The sequence below is a fragment of the Musca vetustissima genome, unplaced genomic scaffold (assembly GCF_032173495.1).
Source record: "Musca vetustissima isolate MV318-11 ecotype Yass unplaced genomic scaffold, APGP_CSIRO_Mvet_v1 utg16177, whole genome shotgun sequence".
Lineage (NCBI taxonomy): Eukaryota > Metazoa > Arthropoda > Insecta > Diptera > Muscidae > Musca > Musca vetustissima.
Window position 1 is genome coordinate 150,140 of NW_026882507.1, and position 18,757 is coordinate 168,896.

At 33.1% G+C, this 18,757-nt stretch overlaps 1 protein-coding gene across 1 annotated transcript in view; it reads right to left on the reverse strand.

Moving 5' to 3' along the window:
* Positions 1-18,359, reverse strand: part of LOC133328974 (uncharacterized) — a 60,150-nt gene extending 41,791 nt beyond the window's left edge. Inside the window, exons 1-5 of the mRNA XM_061537478.1 lie at positions 18,226-18,359; positions 18,072-18,160; positions 14,876-14,975; positions 9,345-9,454; positions 7,151-7,254 (exon numbers count right to left, since the gene is read on the reverse strand). Coding sequence (XP_061393462.1) covers positions 7,151-7,254; positions 9,345-9,454; positions 14,876-14,975; positions 18,072-18,160; positions 18,226-18,355 — 533 coding nt within the window. The 5' untranslated portion in view covers positions 18,356-18,359. The remainder of the gene's footprint in view (positions 1-7,150; positions 7,255-9,344; positions 9,455-14,875; positions 14,976-18,071; positions 18,161-18,225) is intronic.
* Between the last annotated feature and the right edge of the window lie 398 nt (positions 18,360-18,757).

The window sequence follows — 18,757 nt, forward strand, 5'->3', positions numbered from 1 at the left end:
AGCGTGTATCCATTTTGCTAAAAATCGTTTTCCATAAATTTGTCCCATGGTACGCAGAGGACTCTAAATCTGCCCGAATGAAATGAAATTTATCATAGGTTACAGATAGACATGACTATGCTCCTTCGAGGGAACATTGACATGCATTTGTAAGGATACATATGCACAATATACCCGAAGTGGTGAAGGGTATCATATTGTGGGCCAGTCCGACTATACTACTTTCCTTACTGGTTTTTTTTTCAATAATATTTTTAAGGACCATCTTCACCATAGACGTTGATTTTTCAAATAATGCTTTTAAAGACTATCTCAAGCATAGATATTTATTTTTTAAATAATATTTTTAAGGCCCATTTTCACCCTAGACGTTGATTTTTTAAATATTTTTTTAAGGACTATCTCAAGCATTGACGTTGAGCTTTTAAATAATATTTTTAAGGACTATCTTCATCTTAAGGACCGTTGAGGACAGTAGCTTGGATTTATTAGAAAAAAAATTTAAGGACAGTCAAGGACATTAGCTCAGATTTGTTACAAAATCCATCGAGGTCACAGCTGTCAATTTTTTAAATAATAAAAGCCACAGATGAGCATTTTTTTAATACTATTTTCCAAATTTATGACCATAGATATGGATTATGTTAGTAAAATATTTAGTAAACAGATAGATAATTCACCCTTCCCTTCTTCTCCCCAAGCTTGAAACAGAATTACCACCTCTCATATTTTATTTGATATAAATTCCCATTAAACGATTCTCACGACTTATTTTCGTTACGCAATTTAGTCTATATTAAATCACAATGTAACTTTTATCTGTCTCTAGATAATTTACGAACGAACGAGCAGACAAACAATCTGTCTCAACTTAATGTATTCCATCACCACTTTTGGATTCCCCCAAAAGATTTCTTCAACATGTTTATTGTTTAAACAAAAATTTCTTTAGAAATAAAAATCTGCAATTGAATTAAGGCATTTGCTTGCAGAGATAAAAATAAATTTTTCTCCATCATACCACCAATCATATATTACACGGTATTTTGGCAAAGTAGAAGGCAAAAACGGCGGACTATACAGATATTTGCGAATATAAATTGTTCTTGGAAAAAATATATTCCAACAAAGTTATTCCCTACAGGCTTGTAGCAAAAAAAAAAGTGAACGAACGATGCGTTGCGATACGAAAGAAACTGTAAAATGTAATTTAAATTCTATTAAGAATTTGTCTACAAATCATTTGATAACTTGGCAGCAGACATTTTGTCTTAGGTGTGTGTGTGTTAGGGTGGTAAGGACACTCATGCACGCACGCTTCACATTCAAAAAAATATAATAGCCCCCTCTTCCCGAACACAGCACACAAAAAAACATTATAAATTGTTACACTGAAAATATACTTGAGATACCCATACTCATCTTGAGATACACATTGAGCATCTGTAGCCGCCACCGAGTCATCAAATTCCCCAATGTAATTTCTATCACATCTTTTGCAAGTAACAACACATCTATATATACGAGTATAAATACAATATTTTTCACCCCTCATGAACAATTTACAAATAGTCTAGCTAGTAGTAGCTGGCCTACTTTAAAATATGCCACTTAGTAGAGCTTTAATGTTAACAAGTGGCTCTTTGGAAATCTTCTTAGTCTTCTCGTTTTGTCTGCGACAGAATTGCTAATATTTTTCGACTAAGTGATGAGAATATTCTTTTTAACGATTTAACATGAAATAGAAATTGTAATAATAATGGGGATTTTCTGTAAAAAAATTGTAAATTGTTTTAATGTTTCTTTTCAATTTAGATTTTTTTGCAGAGCCTATTTTAGGACAATGTGATACTAGGTATTAAGAAAAAATTTTAAATATGGCTAATATGTTCATCGTGTTTTGGTAGAGAGGATAGTATGATGCCATACCTTATACCATACCCAATATCAATTAAAACCAGTAAGGAAAGTAGAAAAGTCGGACTGGGCCGACTATATGATACCCTTCACCACTTTGGGTATGTTCTACATATGTATCCTAAAAGACGTCGCCTTTTTGTGGAACTTTGACATGAAATTGAACGAACTTAAATATGTGATATTTATCTATATGTGAACCGACTAAAATCAATTTCTACACATGTCATTCTGCAACCTATGCTAAATTTTGTAAATCGACTTAAAGCAAACTTGACACATGCTATTCGGTATGCTGCACTTTTTAAAATCTAATCTCAATCAGACACCCATTAATTATTTGGTGTACAATTAGCATGAATAAGTCGAAATTATATATGGAAGCTATACTATATCTGTATCTGAAAGATATATAGGGACTTTGGCGCCCCTGGCGCGGACGAAAATATATATGGGAGCTATATCTAAATTTGAACCGATTTTCACGAAACTTAGCACACATCATTGTGGACCTAATTCAGTATGCCATACCAAATTTCGTACAAATCGAAAGATATATATATATATATATATATATGGAAATCGAAAGATGTATACACCTTAAATCGGACGAAAATATATATGGGAGCTATGTCTAAATCTGAACCAATTTTCATGAAACTTTGCACACATTTTTAAGACTTAATTTAGTACGCCATGCCAAAATTCGTGCAAATCAAAAGACTTTGAAGGACTTTGGTGCACAATTTACCCTAAATCGATTTATTTATTTTGGTACGATATACCAAATTTCGTGCCAATCGAAATATATATAGGAACTTTGGTGCACCATTTACCTGATTTTGCACCTGAACCGATTTTGCCAAATTTCAATAGGGGTTGTTCTTGGGACTAACAAATGAGCTGTGCCAAATTCCATCCAATTCGAATCATATAAGCGACCTGTACTTTGTTTACAATTTAACATGGACGGACCGATAGATAGACGGACGGACATCCATAAATTGACTTGGAAAGTGATTCTATGCATATTCTCAAAAGGAACCATGTGTCTAGCTCGTTTATTTTTGCCTGTTGCAAACATATAGGAAGTGATGCCAATGTGGTATACCCATTTGTTTTTAGATTGCCAAATTTTTATTTTTTTATCCGATTAAATTTAAATTTTGCACATAACATGCTACATGTGTTGTCTTTCCATGTATCAATTTGAAAATAAAATTATTCTAACAATTTAAGAGATATTTGAGAAAATATTTGAAATTCCATTAAAAGTGATTTTAAACCCAGTAAGGAAAGCAGTAAAGTCGGACGGGGCCGACTATATGATACCCTTCACCACTACGGGTATATTAAACAGCATTATTAACATGAAATTGGATGAAATAAAACATGTGATACTTATCTAAATGTGAATCGGACTAGATCTATCCATAAACATGTCATTCGTTTGGGACAAAAGTATGAAAATCGACTTCAAACAAATATCAATATGTCATCCGTTGGGCTATGTCTGTACTTCTAGAAAACGTAACTACGTTATTCTATGCTCAATTTGGTCCGGTAGTACAAAATGAAAAAATTCGCTGTTGCAAACATAAATTTACTGTGAAAGAAATTCATTTCGGGGGGGCCCGGGCCCCCCAGGGCGCCCCCCTGCGTACGCCCCTGGAAGCTATATCCAAATATGAAACTATTTCAACGAAATCTCAACCGATTTTTACGAAACTTGGCACACAAAATTCTGGACTAAATTCAGTACGCTATGCAACATAAGAACTTTGGCATTTAAATTAAATCGGACGAATCTATATATGAGAGCTATATCTAAATCTGAACGATTTTTCCCAATTTCAATAGGGTTCGTCCTTGGGCCAAATAAGTGACTTGTGCCAAATTTTATCCAAATCGGATTATAAATGCGACCTGTACTTTGTTTACAATTTAACATCTACAGACGGACAGACGGACGGACATGCATAAATCGACTCAGAAAGTGATTCTATGCATATTCTCAAAAGGAACCATGTGTCTATCTCGTTTCCTTTTGCCTGTTACAAACATATGCACAAAGACATAATACCCTGTACCACAGTGTGGTGAAGGGTATAAAAAGTGAAGGTAATGTGGTATACCACATGATGTTAATGTGGTATAGTATAATTTTCACTTCCAATTGATATCTTATATAATTTATTGTTTTTAAGGAATGCGAATTAGCTCAAGATTTCTGTCTGTTAAGATTTTGAACGGATAGGTTGAGTGGAACTTTAATTTTTAATATGTAATAATGTCTACACATGGCAATATTTAATTTTTGTACGGAGAAGTCGTTAAAACTCATAGCCTTTGTTTTTCATCCTTGTTGTTCGTGGTAGACTCTCGTAGAGTACAAATGTTTCAAATAGTAATGAGATTTTGTCCAGTACTGGCTTTTTTCATGCAGACTCAAGGTATACCACATTACCTGCACTTGTGTTTACTGAAGAAATGTTTAGTTTTTTTTTCCTAAGTTGGTGATTAGTGGTGCAATCGCGCATGTTATTTGATTTTTGTTCATACTAATTATTTTAATGCTTTAGTAATAACGATTAAATTACATCCGTAAAACAAAAAACTATTTTTAAACTTGAACCGAAAAAAGTCATTTTCATGAAAAATTTAATTTTTCGTACTGATTCTCAACGTGATTTAAATATATTAAACAGATCAATGCTATTTTATTTTTTTGAGAACAGCAAACTATAGAACACGTATCAGTTCTTCTAAAATTTTCAGTTTACAAAAAAGTGACTATACCACATTGCCAACCTATACCACATTTGCATCACCTCCTCTATGCACAAAGACAAATACCCTGTACCACAGTGTGGTGAAGGGTATACAAATTGAAAGAAAGGTATTTGAGAGTTAGTATCTACTTAACATATATGAGGGACCTATTATAGGTGTGAACTAAATGTCGACTATATGTGTAAACAATTAAATTTTGAGAAATATTTTCCTTTAAAAGTTTTCCTAGAAATGCCTTCTCATTGAAAATTTTTTGTATGTAAAATGCAATATAGAACAAGGACATAGAGTAGCACATTTCATGGCATGTCACACATACATATATGCATTGTAAGCCTCTTCATGGAATTAAAGTTAATGTCATTTTTCGGGTGTCATTTCTTATGACAAGACAAGTAAAAATGTTAAAGATGACAGTATGAACAAGACAGAGAAAGAGAAATGGTATGAATGTGTGGTTGTGAGGTTATGTGGATGGTTGGCAGTAGAACAGCACCAACAAAACCCAAGTGTTTATTAAATTATATATGTATGTACGTACGAATAGCATGTGTAGGCTTATGTTTATGTCAACAAAAAATAAGACCAAAACAAATATAGCAACAACAACAATAACAACCACCATCATACAAATGAAGCAAAATACTAAGAATTACAACAATGTTTTATTCTGGTTTTTGTTGTTGCTGTTACCTTACATTTATTTAATTAAAATAAATGCCTTTACATGTTAGCTCCTAAACATTAAGTAGTAAGTTTCTTCTTTTTTTTGCGAACTTCAGCAATAGGAAGAAAATTTCGGAAGAGAAAAAAATCCAAGATTTCTTTTGTTGTTCTTTGTTTGGTAAAGAATACACAAACACGCAACTTTTGTTCTCATTTGGCATAAACACCATTAACATGATTATGTAGCAAAGATGAATATTAAACAAGTCAAACTTCGTTGAATATCCTTTAATTTGGTCGAATTTAACCCTACGGTCAATAACCAAAAAAGTATACGTAGATCAATAACCGTGGTACATTTGTACCCATCCAAAGATAGCTCTGTAACTCATTAAAAAATTGGACTATCGTGAGGTTTTTTGTTTTAAATTAGTCTATGCGGATCTGGTCTAGATGTAGGAACTCAAAATTATATATACATTAAAATAATATATATTTAAATCTATGCTTAAATGATAATCTATCTAAAACAATCATAGTAAATTCGTTATAGTTTTCGAATGTGTTAAGCTTTTTTAGTTATTTTTTTATTGGGGTCTTATTTAGGTGTTCCTCAACCCCTCTGCAAATTTTTGTGGCCCTAGAAAACATGGGGCCATCAGGGCGACTCGTGGAAGTCAGAAACTACCCTGGTTTTCCTTTGGTATACAGGGACTAAAACAATTATTATTGCCAATTATTCACATTTTATGAGTTTAGAGATTGTGGTTGACACATTTTTAACACTATTTAATACTTTAAAACGTTATTTAATGATAGTTTATATATTTAAGCCAATTTAGGATTGTAATAAATCCGACTAATTCGATTATAGAAAAAGTTTCAGGCCCAATATGAAGAATAATTGGATAATAACTCACAATAATCATTGTTTTTGTCGCTGTATACCAAGGGAAAATCAGGGTAGTTTCTGACTTCCACGAGTCGCCCTGATGGCCCCATGTTTTCTAGGGCCACAAAAATTTGCAGAGGAGTTGAGGAACACCTAAATAAGACCCCAATAAAAAAATAACTAAAAAAGCTTAACCCATTCGAAAACTATAACGAATTTACTATGATTGTTTTAGATAGATTATCATTTAAGCATAGATTTAAATATATATTATTTTAATGTATATATAATTTTGAGTTCCTACATCTAGACCAGATCCGCATAGACTAATTTAAAACAAAAAACCTCACGATAGTCCAATTTTTTAATGAGTTACAGAGCTATCTTTGGATGGGTACAAATGTACCATGGTTATTGATCTACGTGGGTAATAACTTTAAAAAATTGTAAAAATTATATATATGGAAAATATTTATAATTTTTTTCTTCGATTATGTGTGAAAATACCTCAAGAATGATTCCTCAAAATTTGATCCAAATATCTCCATTATTAAAAATTTTACAGCATTTTTATTCAAAAAAAGGTACAAATGTACCCGGTTATTGACCGTAGGGTTAATTAAGGAGAAAATTGTAAGATATGTAGCCTTCACCATTCCATAACATATCATTACATATAATCTTAAAACAAACAGTGAACATTATTTTTATATTTCTTAAATGTTTTGTTTCGTGACAAAAATTTTAGTTGGTATAAATATTTAATTTTTTTTTTGAAATGTGTTCCAAGATGACTATGTCTCTTGAAACCAAACCACATGGCATACATAAATACGTCCTAAGGAGAAAATAACAAAAAATTCCAAGGACACATATACTTACTTGACCATACGTTCCTGTTCATAACGTGCTATCCAACAGGGCAGTGTCATATCAAGACTTGTTGCATGATGTAGAAAATAAACCATAGCTCGGGTATTCTCATCCTTTTTTTGTAGGCATATGGCAGGCAATTGGTGTAGCAGATGTGGCAAAGAATATTATGGGAGATGAGATAAAGGAGAAGAAAAACAGCAAAAATGTTAAATAGAGGTAAAGTTCATTAATATTGTCAAATAAAAAAGCAAAAGTTTCTTAGCATAGCAACTACGAGGGTCGTTCAAAAATTTTCGATTTCTCAAGAACATATATTTAAGATTCGGGATTTTTACAAGAAAGTTTTTTTATATAAGAATAACATTGGGTCTTCTTAAACACTATTTTAAAGACCTTCTGATTTGCTCTGAGATGGTTTTCGTGTATATACTATAAAAATATAAAAATATATATATATATAATATATATACTATAAAAATACATACCGGTCCTAAAAGACCTATTGTTCTTACAGACTTTGTGGTCTTTAGTATAAATACCCTCTGATCTTTATTAAGAAGACCTTATTGTTCTCTATAAGAACTCTATTGGGAGATCTCTTCTATCGTATAAAAAGACATCTTATTTTGCTATTAGAAATTGTCTTCGTCTTTTATAAGAAGAGGTATTCATATTCTAAAAGAACCTTTAATCATATCAGAAATCGAAGACTTCTTGGTCTTTTAAAACAAGACCTTCTGATCTTCTATAAGAAGACCTCCGGTTCTCCTAAACAAAGATCTACTGGTCTTCCATACAATTATCGTCCAATCTCCTATAATACGAGAAGGTAGAATACCTCTTTTTATAGAACGATCCCCAGGTTTTCTATCAGAAGACCCTTTTGTCTGCAATAGGAGAGTCATGTGTTTCATTATAGGAAAACATTTTGGTATCCTATGTCTTTTAAATAATGGCCTTCCACTGTTCTATAAGAAGACCTTCATATCTTATATAAAATTACCGTCCAGTCTTTTATATTCAATATCTTTTGGTAATCTACAAAAAGACATTCTGTTCTTCTATGAAGCCCTCATATTCTGTTTTAGTGATACCTCTTGTACTTCTCTGAAAAGGTAGTATATCTCATTTTCTACTAAAACTATCCCTTGGATTTCTGTCAATATAAGGTCATATCGTCATATATAAGAAGATCTTCCGACCTCCAACAAGAAACCTTCTCGCCTTCCATAAGGATACCTTCCGATCATCTATTAGGATACCTTCCGATCTTCTATAAGAAGACCTTCCAAACTTTTATAAGAAGGCCTTCCGATCTGCTATAAGATGTCATCTAGATCCTATATAAAAACCATCTGATCTTCCGATTTTCTATAAGAAGATAAATCCGTGGTTCTTTATTATAAGATAACTTACTCTTATTGATGAAGGCATTTTGGTCTTCTATTAGAGGACCTCTTTGTTTTCTATTGTAAATCCACATGATATTCCACTCTCTGGCCTTCTATAAGACGATCACTTGGCCTTTTAGGAAGACTATATATATTTCTAAAGTAATAAAGAAAACCTGAATGTGATCATCAACTATTCGTTTATTGTTTTCGAAGAATTCTGCATTACTATTTATATACTTTTAATGCCCTCAACCCTGATAGGTGGGAGTAACAAGAAATCATAGTGAGTCAAGGCGCATTCGGGTTAGCTGTTATGTCCAGGTTTTTTTGCCATGCTTTCAGCCAATGTATGAGAGTTAGCATTATAAATGTTTTTTTTTATTATTTTTCTGAAGGTTTTAGTGAAAATTTGAGATATTCAACTCAGAATTGAGTTCTTACGTTGCTATTGTCCCCGCATAATATAATATACTTGTCAAAATCTTGAGCATATAATTAATATTAATTTATGTTACATACAAGGCGTATGAATAATAACATAACAATAACATATTACTATATATTACTATATTACTGTTATTGTTAATTGTAAACCTTATCCATTTATTTATTATTTCATTTCCAATAATATACCGCGACTTCTTAAAAGAAATCAAACTTTGATTGCATTATGGAAACGTCAACAATTGATGGAATTATGTCGAAAAATGCCCAACCCCGCCAGTTTCACTTTCCTTTCTTATATTTATTATTACTTACTTACTCAATACTTTTTCTTAAAAAAAAAGAAATACCAAAATATTTACCTGATCTCGAAAGTCACTACGCCAACCGGCAATAAAGTGCGGTGCATGGGTACCAAACAAAGCGCCCAAGAATATACGTTCGAATGTCTTTTCGCATGCATAAATTTCCTCTGTAAAGAAATAAAAGGACAATGAATGTAAGATGGCAATATAAAAACGAGGATAAGTGGAAATTAATGACGATATGTCTGTTTGTTTAATTCTTTTCCCTTATTCTTATTCTTTGCAAACATATTAAAGACAGTGTGTGTGAGTGGATTACAAAGGGCTTGAAATAAAACGCATTGTAAACTCGTTTTTAAGATGATGGTGTACACCATAACGTATAATTATTATTATTTCATTTGTACACCAAGGCGTATACATATTAATCATGTGATTAACATGTATACGTTACTGTGTACGTGAGGGAGAGATGTAGTGACATTCGAATTTAAAAATTATAATTTTTTACATTACTGGTACTAATTAAATTAAAATTCGTTTAAAGCTGAATATAAATTCCATTCATAAATTTTTCTAAAAATAACAATATCCCCATATTATACGAAATTTGTCATTTATTGCCAGCTTCATGTCGTTTCATACAATTTAATAATATGCATGCTGTCCTGGCATTATGGGGAAATACGATTATTATAGTCGACAAAAACGCATTGATGCGTACTGAAAATTTAGACCTCTCTAAAAGCAGTATTTTTCATTTACGCTTCAATGATTTGCATTGCGTTGGCTTTCAAGTGCCAAAAGTGAAGGACTGCAAAAACATCGACAACTGCAAATGTTGAGCTCTGCACAGGCTTGCTTGTTGCACGTTCATTATATGGTAGAAGAATTTGTCGAGGCATAAACATGGAAAACATTTAAATTTCTACTTAAACTTGTTGAATGAAGTGCGAAACAATGGCGTTTGCCAGAAGAACGATAACTGCAGCAGCAACATACAACTGTGATATTGTTGTCGTTAATGTGTCGATGTGGAAATGACGCGACAATATGGTTAAACGGGTATAGAAATTTTAAAAATTTGTGGATTTTTGAGGAGCTGAAGGCTACTAGAGATGATATCAAGGGACAATTTATCGACGAGCTAAAGAGAACCTTTTACAGCTGAAGGAATCTTTATAGATAGAACGAAGGGAGTATTTCATAGTCGAACTGAAGAGAGTCTTCCATAATCGAGCTGAAGGGAGTCTATCAGAGAAGAGTTGAAGGGAATCTATCATAGAAGAGTTGAATGATGTCTTCTATAGACGACCTGAAAGTTGTCATTCATAGATGATCCTGAATAGAGTCTTTCATAGACGAACAGAAGGAAGTCATTTATAGGGGAGCTAAAGAGAAACATTCATAGCTGAAAAGAGTCTTTCATAGACGATCTGAAGACAAGCTTTATACACGAGTTTAGGAAAGGCTTTAATAACGAGCTGAAGTGCGGATTTATACGAGCTGAAGGAAAAATTTACAGACGAGCTAGTGGTAGATGAATGGTGTATTTATAGACGAACTGATGGAAATATGAATTCAATTTGTTCATACTTTATGGTACCTCGGGTATAGTCTTCCTACAAATCCATAAATACGGGTTTCCCTTGATATGAAGGCCATATCGTGTAGGTCGAATATTTTCTAATTTTGACAAAAAAAAAAAAATGCAATGGGTAATGGGATATTTGTTCTCTGTATCGAAAAATAAACTGACCTTCCTCTCTTGTATTACACTGACTTTTACCATAGACGACCGGAGGCCGGAACTATTATTTGGTTGTTTATTTATTAATAGGTTGAATCTTCATCTGATTTAGATACAGATTCAGAATATTCTTATACATACGCTTACCCTAGAACATTTAACCCAACTACAAATTTTTAAATTCCCTTTTGTATAATTTGCTGACAATTTTCACCCTGTGTGTTACTGTGCCGGGAAAATGGTTGTTTTGAATATTTTATACGAGTATTTAATTCTCACATAGCCACATGTACAGGCATACAAACATACAAATTGTTATGTTTTTGGTAAACAAATGAATATATAAATGTCTGTGTATGCAAAGAGAGATTGGTCTATTGGCAATGTAAACAAACAAACACCCAAAGAGAAAAATATGTAAATATTTATGAATTTAGGATTTTTGACATTTGCATTTAACATACATAGAACAATTGTGACGAATTACACATACATACATAAATACATAAACATAGAATTTATGAGAAGAGGTTTCATATACCACTCATGGATATACATATGGAAATAATTAGTCGGAATTTTATTAGATATGAAGGGTTATTAAAGAAACAAAAAAGAATCTGGTGGGAATGAACTGGGTTATAAATGAAAATCGAATGAAGTCTATTAAAAAAATTCGAAAATCATCTTGGCTGGCCCACTTAAAACTCGGAGGATACGCCAAGAAGCCAATATTCGCATCTTGTGGCTCAGAACCCCCAAGAATTTTTGTTGAGAAGCCTCTCCACTCCATACTTATAGTTTGGTATGTTGTAATGTATGGACCTTACTTTTTTAAAAATAAGGTTGATTTTCAACAAGACAGTCTTTTGCGAGAAAGGCCTTGGGACCGAGGTATATCGCAAAGAGGTGATGACAATTTACCAATGAGTGTGATTTAATATAGAATGCGGCAGGATTCGAGGACAGCACTTTGCGATTTGACTATGCGAAATTTCATTAAACAGATATTTTCTAGTATGCGTGGTCGCTATGAAATTTATACTAACCCGGTCCTTATACCAAATTTTCAATATTTTTACCCAATTTTTTTAGATTTTCAGCGGATACATGCCCTCTATGCAGAAAATTTCCAATGTAGGTTCATATTTTGAAACAGACATTTAAAAATCGTGCGAGGTGTTTGGGAGGTCCTAGACACATTTTCCAACTTAAATTTCTGCAAATTGATATTTTGAGTTTTCCAGACCGTGTTATCTCTCGAAGGGGTGATCAAAATTGGCCATTTTACACCTAACAGCACAGGGTCGATTCAAGACCTAAAGAATAGAATTCTTTGCGATGTGGCAATGTAAAATTTCCTGAAATGGTCATGAAAGCAGGCTCGCTATGACACTTTACACTCCGGGTTCTTGAAAGGTAAAGGACATCCTTCATCCCTGATAAATGTTTTGAAATAATCAGCATATAAAAATCACTCGGAATTTTAGGTGTTTTGAAAGACCTAGCCACATTTTCAAACGTACATTTATAGTTTGGGATATATTTTACACCTTACGACATCTAACTTTGGAGCTACGTGAAATATAAATTGAGGACAGAAAGCAGTCACTTTCCATTTGACATCGGGAAATTTCATTCAAAAGGATAAGATGGTCCGTTTGAAATTTGTACTTGCAGCATATAGGGCATTCTGAAAACAAATTTTCAAATAGTCTCATGATTTGACATAGAACATTTATAGGGTCCGATTTGTAATTGTGTATTTCGAATTTTAAGAGAATAAAATACTACCCCCCAATATGAAGTCCCGTCTCATTTTATGATCTTGTGAACGTTTTCTAACCAATGATTCTTTAAATTGAATTTTCAAGGTTTTAGACTCCCACAAAAACAACATCCTCCTAAGTTTTAAAAATGCTCTTGAATATTAGGTCTTTTAAAGGTATTATCCAGATTTTTAAACTGAAATTGTTGTAATTTTAATTTTGTGTTTTCAGAGGATCGAAAACCTTTTGGCTAATATAAAGTAGTCGCCCATTTTAGCTGTTTTTAAGGCCCTTGTCGTATTTTACAATTGTACAGATCTATTTATTCAAATTGGCAACCCGGATGTTTTTTGTTTCTGTTGTTGTAGTAGCAGCCTTATAGCCTAGACAGACGACAGCCTTAATTTGCATTAACACTGTTAATGCAAATTAAGGCTGTCGTCTGTCTATGGTATTATTGCTTTTACACAATGGACTGGGGTGACAGACGTTGGCGTATAACTCGGGTCGTTTCGGATCGTAGACCCCTCTATCGTCGAAACATTTCTGACGGTAGTGACTCTACATAACCCCCAATATAAAGGTCAGGCCCCATTTTAGGGGTTGTAAAAGGTCCAAGCAAGGTTTTCTAACCACTAAATCTGTAATATTATTTTCAGACTCCCTACAAAAACAACTTCTTCCCAAGTTGTTTTTATAAGGATTTTAGATGTTTTGAAGGTCCTACCCTCATTTTGAACTAACGTGGCTGCATTTTGAATGTCGTGTTTTCAAAGGTTAGAAAATCTTGGCATAATCCAAATTGTAGATACATTTTTAATGGTCGGTAGTACTATTTTTCAACCGATGTGAAGTATTTTTAAGGTCCTAGCCGAGTTCGCAAAAAAGGTTTTGGGCATAAATTTCTACTTAAGTAGTAATTTGTTATTTTCAGTTGTGGTATGTTACGATTTACGTCCTACCAAAAATTATTAATATTAGTCCAACTTTTAGGGAAGCCTACATATAACGTTACACCACAAATATTTTTGGTAGCTTGAAAATTAATATTTTTGGGATTCTCATTGAGTAGGAAAAATCCCTACAAAAAGTTATCAACATCGGCCCATGTTTCCGGGTAGCCTCCATATTCGCTATTTTGGACGGCTTTGAAAATGTTAGTCAACAAATTCGTTCTAATTTAATTTTACAGGTTCACATGGGGTTTCAAATGTTTCCTACTAAATATTTTCCTTCTAAATATGATCAATATTGATCAATATGATCAATATTTTTGGAAATCCCGAATTTCATTTACAACATTCGTAATAACTACAATTTTGTATTTCGTCTTCTCAGAGGCAAATTTCAATATAGGTCTATTTTTTATATAGACCCCATTAAAAACCATCTCTTATTTTTTGTAATTTGCAAATCCTAACTGCATTTTTCCAAGGAAGTGGCTGTAATTTGGCGTAATTTCTTAGAGCAGAAAATGTCAATAGAAATCCTCCCATATATATATATATATGGAACTATGACATATTTATTTCATGTTATGGTGATAATTTGTCGATAATTTTTACAAGGTGTCATAAATCGTCATTTTGAAATATTACAAAAAATGTACAGCCCCTTCTTGAGATTCAATCCGATGAAATATATATACACCATATATACACCAATTTATCAACTTCACTTATAAAATGAAACCGACAATTTGATACACACTCCATAAATTATTAGGAGCTCCTATCCTCTCCTCTCTTTCTCCTCCCTCTCAGCGGATGGTAAATATAAATTATGTTTAATTGCAACATAATTTATATTTACCATTAAACACACCAAGCTAACAAAGCTTGGTCAAAGCCAACACAACGCCCTGGTTGGTTAGTTAGTAAACACCAAAAACGATAATCATGTTTAAATAGTTTATCTTCTGCCATGGCGATTCACATAATTTCGAATAAAACGAATATCAACAACAACAACAAAACGATAACATGTTTACACCTCTCTACATACATTACTACACGACCAATGCTGTAGTGATAGCATTGTGCGAATGGTTCTAGAGATGTTATACTTACCCAATAAAACCACAACGACCGCAGAATCTCGTACACCCCAATCCCAGCAAGTACGCAAGGCAATATACAAGATGTTATGGTATTTGCCCATTAAACAGACCTGCGAAAGAAATTGGAAAGAAAAGTCAAATAGGTGTTTTGTGGCAGGGGGAGAGCTGAGAATTTAGAACATAGATTATGGTTCAGTTGGGTTTGGTATATGGTTGATACAGTTTTGGGTAATTTATTTTTATGTTAATTGGATTAATTAGAAAATATAAATTGTGATTATGGAACAAAAATTGTGTGTGTGTGTGTGAAAACATTTCAAGACATTTTTATTGGAAAGAAAATAAATGTGTTCATATACCGATAAGGATAATATTGTAAACAGAATATATGAAGAAAAAAGCTGAAAATATGATATTCTAATTTTAATAAAATTAAGTTGATTCCTAAGCCCGTGGATCATACAAAAAAGCTGATTTAACCAGTAAGGAAATTAGTAAAGTCGGACGGGGCCGACTATATGATACCTTTCACCACTTTGGGGATATACTACATATGTATATTTACAGATATCGTCTTTTCGAAGGAACATTCACATAAAATTAAACGTACTTAAAAATGCGATCTTTATAAGTAAACCGACTGACATCAATCCTTACACATTCTGCAATCTATTCTATTCTATTAAATTGACTTTTAGCAAACTTTGCGCACGCTATTCGGTATGCTTCACTGTTTAAAATGTAATATCAATCAAGCACCCATTGATTATTTAGTTTACAATCAACATGAATATGTCCAAAATATATATGGAATCTATGCTATATCTAAATCTGAACCGATTTCAAGGAAACCTATAGAGATTAATTTAGCTATGGATCTTTACACCATTTACTTAAAATCCGAAGAATGTATATATAGGAGGTGTATGTAAATCTGAACCAATTTCAAGAAAACTTGACACACACAAGTACATTGTACAAAATTGTGTGCGGGTCGGCCAATCTTTTGTTCTTTAGTGCACAATTTACATTAAATCGGACGAAAATATATATTGGAGCTATATCTAAATCTGAACCGATTTTCTCGAAACTTATCACACATCATTCTGCTCCTAATTCAGTAGCCTGTGCCAAATTTCATGCAAATCGAAAGATATATAGGGACATTGGTGCACCATTTACCTTAAATCGGACGAAACTATATATGGGAGCTATATCTAAATCTGAACCGATTTCCCGAAACTTATCACACATCATTCTGCTCGTAATTCAGTAGCCTGTGCCAAATTTCATGCAAATCGAAAGATATATAGGGACATTGGTGCCCCATTTACCTTAAATCGGACGAAAATATATATGGGAGCTATATCTAAATCTGAACCGATTTTTCCCAATTTCAATAGGGTTCGTCCTTGGACCAAATAAGTGACTTGTGCCAAATTTCATCTAAATCGGATTATAAATGTGACCTGTACTTTGTTTACAATTTAACATCTACAGACGGACAGACGGACGGACGGACGGACATGCATAAATCGACTCAGAAAGTGATTCTATGCATATTCTCAAAAGGAACCATGTGTCTATCTCGTTTCCTTTTGCCTGTTACAAACATATGCACAAAGACATAATACCCTGTACCACAGTGTGGTGAATGCTTTTCAGCTATGCAGAGCTCTAATATTCTGCATTTTTTTTTTGAATCAGAGTAAATATATTCATTTAGTACACCCTATACTCAGTATTTTGGAGAGTTTTAGAAATGTTTTTCAGCCGAATTCGCTCAAATTTGATTTACAGGATCTCGTGGGGTGTCAAACCTTCCTACCAAAAATTATCAATGTAACATTTCCAAACCATGGGGCTCTGGTTATGGTCAAGGACACGCATATGACTTTCGGCTACGTTCAGATGATATTCCGGGGATAAAATGGATCGAAAACTTTGTTTTTATGATTTTGTAGTCCATTCGCATCAGCCGAACTTCGCAAATTTTCCATGAGGAAGGTGATCTGATGAACTAATTCGAATAATTTTTAATTCCAACCAATCAAGAGAGTGCAAGTATCGCAAAATATTTTCCACGCTCGGAATATATATCCGCAGAAAATTGGAGATCCGTGGTAGATCTGTTCGGTTTTAATTTGGTAGACCTCGTCCGATAATTTGGAGACTTTAGCCACATTTCAAACCGATGGGGATGTAATTTGGTACAAATGGTTGTGGAAGGCTAACTTATAAACAAATTTGTGCGTTTGATATAACCAAGTCTGGATATAACCCCACCTAAAAGTTCCGCTACCTTTTTGGTATTAATAAATTGTTAACGGAATTTTCTCATGGAAGTGACAATGATTTTATATATCAGAGTGCTGATGAATAAAAAATAATTTAAAAAGTACCTTTAAAGTTTTCCAACTAGAGAGTCTGTACTTTGGAATGCTACTTTTCCCCGTTTTAAGTATGTTTATGATCCAAGGAACATTTTCCAGACAATATTGCTATAACTAGATATTGGGGATTTTCAGGATAAAAAACCTCCAGGCAAAAAATAGTATATGTCCATTTATGACATAGAAGAAGAAAAATATATTTAGAGAAAAAAGTTTATATGGGACCACATCTTCGATGTTTTGAATATTTGCTGCAATTCCCAGAAGTTTCTGAAGTGGCTAAAATTTGGCATTCCATATTCCTGGAAAATAAAAACTTATTCCCACGTTCATTGTTGGTCAATGTTTTTTCTTCGATGGCAGGTCCCGTTTAATGTTCAATATTTTAGTTTTTTGAAAAATGTATCTCTATTTTCTTGTCGAAGTGGCAGAAATTCAACATTCCGAATTCCTTGTGAATAAAAGCTGTCAACATAGGTCAAAGGTTTTTTACTTAGAACCTTAATGTTCTGTATGTTTAAGTTCCTAGCTTAATTTTCCAACCTGAGGGTATATAATTTGATATTTAATTTTCTCAGACCATAAACAACATTCTAACAGAAAACTTATAACGACAAAGTCCCCCTATAAAGACGTCGACCGATGTAAGGTATTTTGAATGGACATTACATAGGGGATGGTACAAACACACATTAAAATCCCTTGCTGTCCTTTTTCCAGAGAGAGTTAATTATGACATATTACAAGGCTAAAAATAATGTTTTCATATTCACCAACAAAAACTAATTAATAAAAAATAATTTTTATCCTTACATCACCATTGGCGTCCTTTTGCTCACGATGATAACGGACAGCAGACAGTACAGCAATGCGTGCCACCTCCTCGGTTTGCATATTTTGACCTTCAAACATAAAAATCAACATTTTATTATTCGTGAATATTTAATGTTCAACATAATAAACTTACCATCACTACAACCACCGATTATGGCATTTAAATGATCCAAAACATCTCGGCGCGATGAACGATCCTGTAGTCCACTGCGGCTAATTTTATCCAATGTATCCGTGTAAAAACATTCAAATATAAAATCCATTATGGAAATTCTGCAGCACAAGCCTCAATATTTAAATTGCTAACACCAGTCACAGCAAACTATCATTGACTGTTTATTTGTTTTTCCTTCGAATTTCTGTTATGCCGCAACTAATTCAAAAAGAAACGACATAATGAAACCCTACAAATATTTTACGCCAACTATCGCTATTTCTTACAACAACAATTCAGTGACAAGTTGTTTGTTATTACACATCAAGTTTATTGTATGACCATTACATATAACAACTACCACCATTGAGCTTATTTCGGAAAATAGTTTTTAAATTATTCAACGTTAATTTTCATGTTCTAGGAAAACGCACTATATCGGAAAAACAACATAACTGGCAAACACTTGACCTAACCCAACACAGCCCCTCGAACACACTCGTCCACACAC